This window comes from Aptenodytes forsteri, unplaced genomic scaffold (genome assembly GCF_000699145.1).
Source record: "Aptenodytes forsteri isolate BGI_AS27 unplaced genomic scaffold, ASM69914v1 Scaffold267, whole genome shotgun sequence".
Classification (NCBI taxonomy): domain Eukaryota; kingdom Metazoa; phylum Chordata; class Aves; order Sphenisciformes; family Spheniscidae; genus Aptenodytes; species Aptenodytes forsteri.
In genome coordinates this window covers 410,382-413,252 of record NW_008794173.1, presented here as the reverse complement: position 1 = coordinate 413,252, position 2,871 = coordinate 410,382, and the positions used below count along the sequence as shown (strand labels likewise).

At 40.2% G+C, this 2,871-nt stretch overlaps 1 protein-coding gene across 1 annotated transcript in view; it reads right to left on the bottom strand.

Moving 5' to 3' along the window:
• Positions 1-499: 499 nt before the first annotated feature.
• The window catches only part of CNTN6 (contactin 6), a 92,642-nt gene continuing 90,270 nt past the window's right edge, over positions 500-2,871 (bottom strand). Inside the window, exons 20-21 of the mRNA XM_009283533.1 lie at positions 1,297-1,465; positions 500-600 (exon numbers count right to left, since the gene is read on the bottom strand). Coding sequence (XP_009281808.1) covers positions 500-600; positions 1,297-1,465 — 270 coding nt within the window. The remainder of the gene's footprint in view (positions 601-1,296; positions 1,466-2,871) is intronic.

The following is a 2,871-nucleotide window of genomic DNA, read 5'->3' as shown; positions in this document are numbered from 1 at the left end:
TTGTATGACACACCCTGTAATACAAACAAGTGCAAAAAGTAAACAAATAGCTTTTATTTAATTGAAAGTTTTTTACAGGTTACATTGAAGAACGTGAGATGAATACTATCCACATCACAAGCAACTGCAAGTCTCTTCTTCTCTCAGTTATAACAGCTTGGCACAGGTCTTTCATGTCTGACATACCATTACACTGGAGTTTCAATAAGAACTACTGCTTGTAAAAAATTTGAGACCACTCTCCTCACAATCTCAAGTTACGTTTGGCACCACTCCATTTAATTAATGCATATACATTTATCCATTAATTTCAAAGCTGATTTTTAAAAATTAATGTAATATTGATGCCTAATGTTTTCTTAATAATAGACCACTTCTACCTCCCTCCCCCATCCCCACTATTTTTCTTTATCAGGAATGTTGGTCGTGGTGAAGTATTAAGGTAAAATCTACACATGGTTTATTTTTAAAAGTCCATGGCTGAGCATTGCTTTAATCATCAAGGAAAAGGGTATATAAGAACAGAACTCAATAGCAGGATCCCAGATGTCAATATATGGTTTGCCCTTTGGGACAATTTTATTCCTCCAGAGCTTAAACCTGTAAAAATATGAGCATACAAAATTTTCTGACAAAAGTAAACTTGTGTCAAAAAAATATTTTTCTATGCATTTTAGCATAACAGTAACCTTTGTTCTATTTTCAAAATGAAACATTAGCCACAAATGTTATTTCTATTTATTTATTTTTTCAGTTGTAGAAGCAGTTCCATGGATTATGGTTTCGAATCGGCTTCCCACCCTCCCTGTGAATATCTACTTTCAGGAGGGTTTTGGCTAGTTTGTTACAAACGTGTGTTCCGTTTTGCATGTATAATAAGGTATTTATGAGGGCAGAGACTGGATCCCGGGCAACCCCACCCCAGCCGTGGAGCAGGGCTGAGGTTCTCTGTCTCAGCAGCAGCAGCAGCAGCAGCTCCAGAGCAGACCAAGAGGCACGTTACACGTGAGAGCTGCAGCTTTGACTTTAATAAGAAAGCTTATTTCTCTGCCCTTCCCTGAGCATTAAAGGCCAGGGCAGATGGAGACCTACACTATCACGACATCTAGGTGTCGTGCAAAAAACATTCTCCGCTAACGAATGCGAGAGTGCCAGAGACTAATCTACATGTACCCAGCTTTACCAAGCAACGGGAGGAAGGTAATGGAAAGTCTGTTAATCTATTGTACGTCTTAGAGGCACACAGATTTCTTATTATGCAATAACATTCAGAGAAAAAAAAAAAATCTCACGTACTTGATATTTTCGGAATCCTAATTTCCTCACTGCTGCTGCCATCCCCACCGTCACTGACTGTTCTTATTTCTATGAGATAATCTTCTTCAAATGGTACCAGAAGTTCAGCTGAAGTGTTGTTTGTCTCCAGTATATGCGTTTTGCTATGTCTGTTTTGTCTATACAAAATCTAAGTAAAAAGTGATTAGAAAACAAGAGTTACTTAATTTTTTTTAAGGTTTAATGGATTTTCTTTGGCTGAGAATGTCTTTCATGTCACAAACTTTTCAGAGCACTATCAGCATCCTGCAAAGTATTAAACTTAATTCAAAATGTAGAAATATGTTCTGCAGAATTTTGTGATGGAGACCACAGCGGGCATTTACTCCACCTGTGTTTTGCAGGAGAGCCTTTGCCTGCTAGAACTGAGGCTCACCTTGAAAGCAGCGTTATGAAATCCTTATCCAATACACTTCTGCTCTTCTGTAAATACGGAAGTTAGGCACACCTTTAAACAAGACTTCAGCCTGTAACAACTTTTATATCCAGAACTAATGTGACACATCAGGAACTGAAGTTTTAGGGTTTTTTTTAAAATTCACCTGTTTGTGGTGAGCATTTATAGTCAAATAGAAATATTCATGTTGACTTTCATGCAAAATTACCACTTGCTTAAGAAAACATGGGACATTGCATAGTGATATGTTTTTAAAGACTTCAAGAAAGGACAGAAATTTGGATGGTAGCCTCTGGTTTTCCACTTAGGAAGCACTTTTCTACAACTAAACATGACGGATCCAGTGCCTGCTTGCACTTAGGTCTTTTTGCTAATGAGTCATTGGGCCAAGGTGCAGAGCAGCTTGGGGAGTCTAGGCAGGGATCCTACAGGCTATGATCAGCTTTTTTCCTCCAAGAAGCCTTTCTTCCTTGCTAGCACAGCAATGCCAGCGTTTGACTCCTTTCTATTGACAATCTTTTGACATATTTATGCTAAAAAGAGCAACTGAAGAGCAAAGCAGAAGCAGAAACGGATCATAACAACAAATACCACAGCAAGTACTTACAGCACTCTTTCCACATCAAAATGTAATAAGCAAGTATGGCCTAGAAGCAGGTAGGTTAGTGTGCTGGTTTTGGCTGGGATAGAGTTAATTTTCGTCATAGTAGCTAGTAAGGCTAGCTACTATGGTAAGGCCATTTTGGAGCAGGTTTACTTCTGAAGGGACTGTGGCTGTGGGTAAGGCCACGCTGGAGCAGGTGTATCTGAAGGCATTGTGGCCCGTGGAGAAGGCCATGCTGCAACACGTGCGCCTCAAAGCGACCGTGGCTGTGGATAAGTCTATGCTGCAGCAGGTGTAACCCTGGAGAGACTGTGGATCATAGATAAGGCTGCACTTGGAGCAGGTACACCCCTAAGGGACTGCAGTCTGCGGATAAGTCCAAGCCAGAGCAGGGCAAGGGGAGGAGTTCATTGCAATGTTAAACCCTATGGTCTGGTCCAAAGGGGCCAGGGGTGAAGATTGTAATGGAAATACCTTTAAATTGTTGTAACCCATGGTTTGAGTTGCATGTTATAGGAATTACTATAGCAGGAAC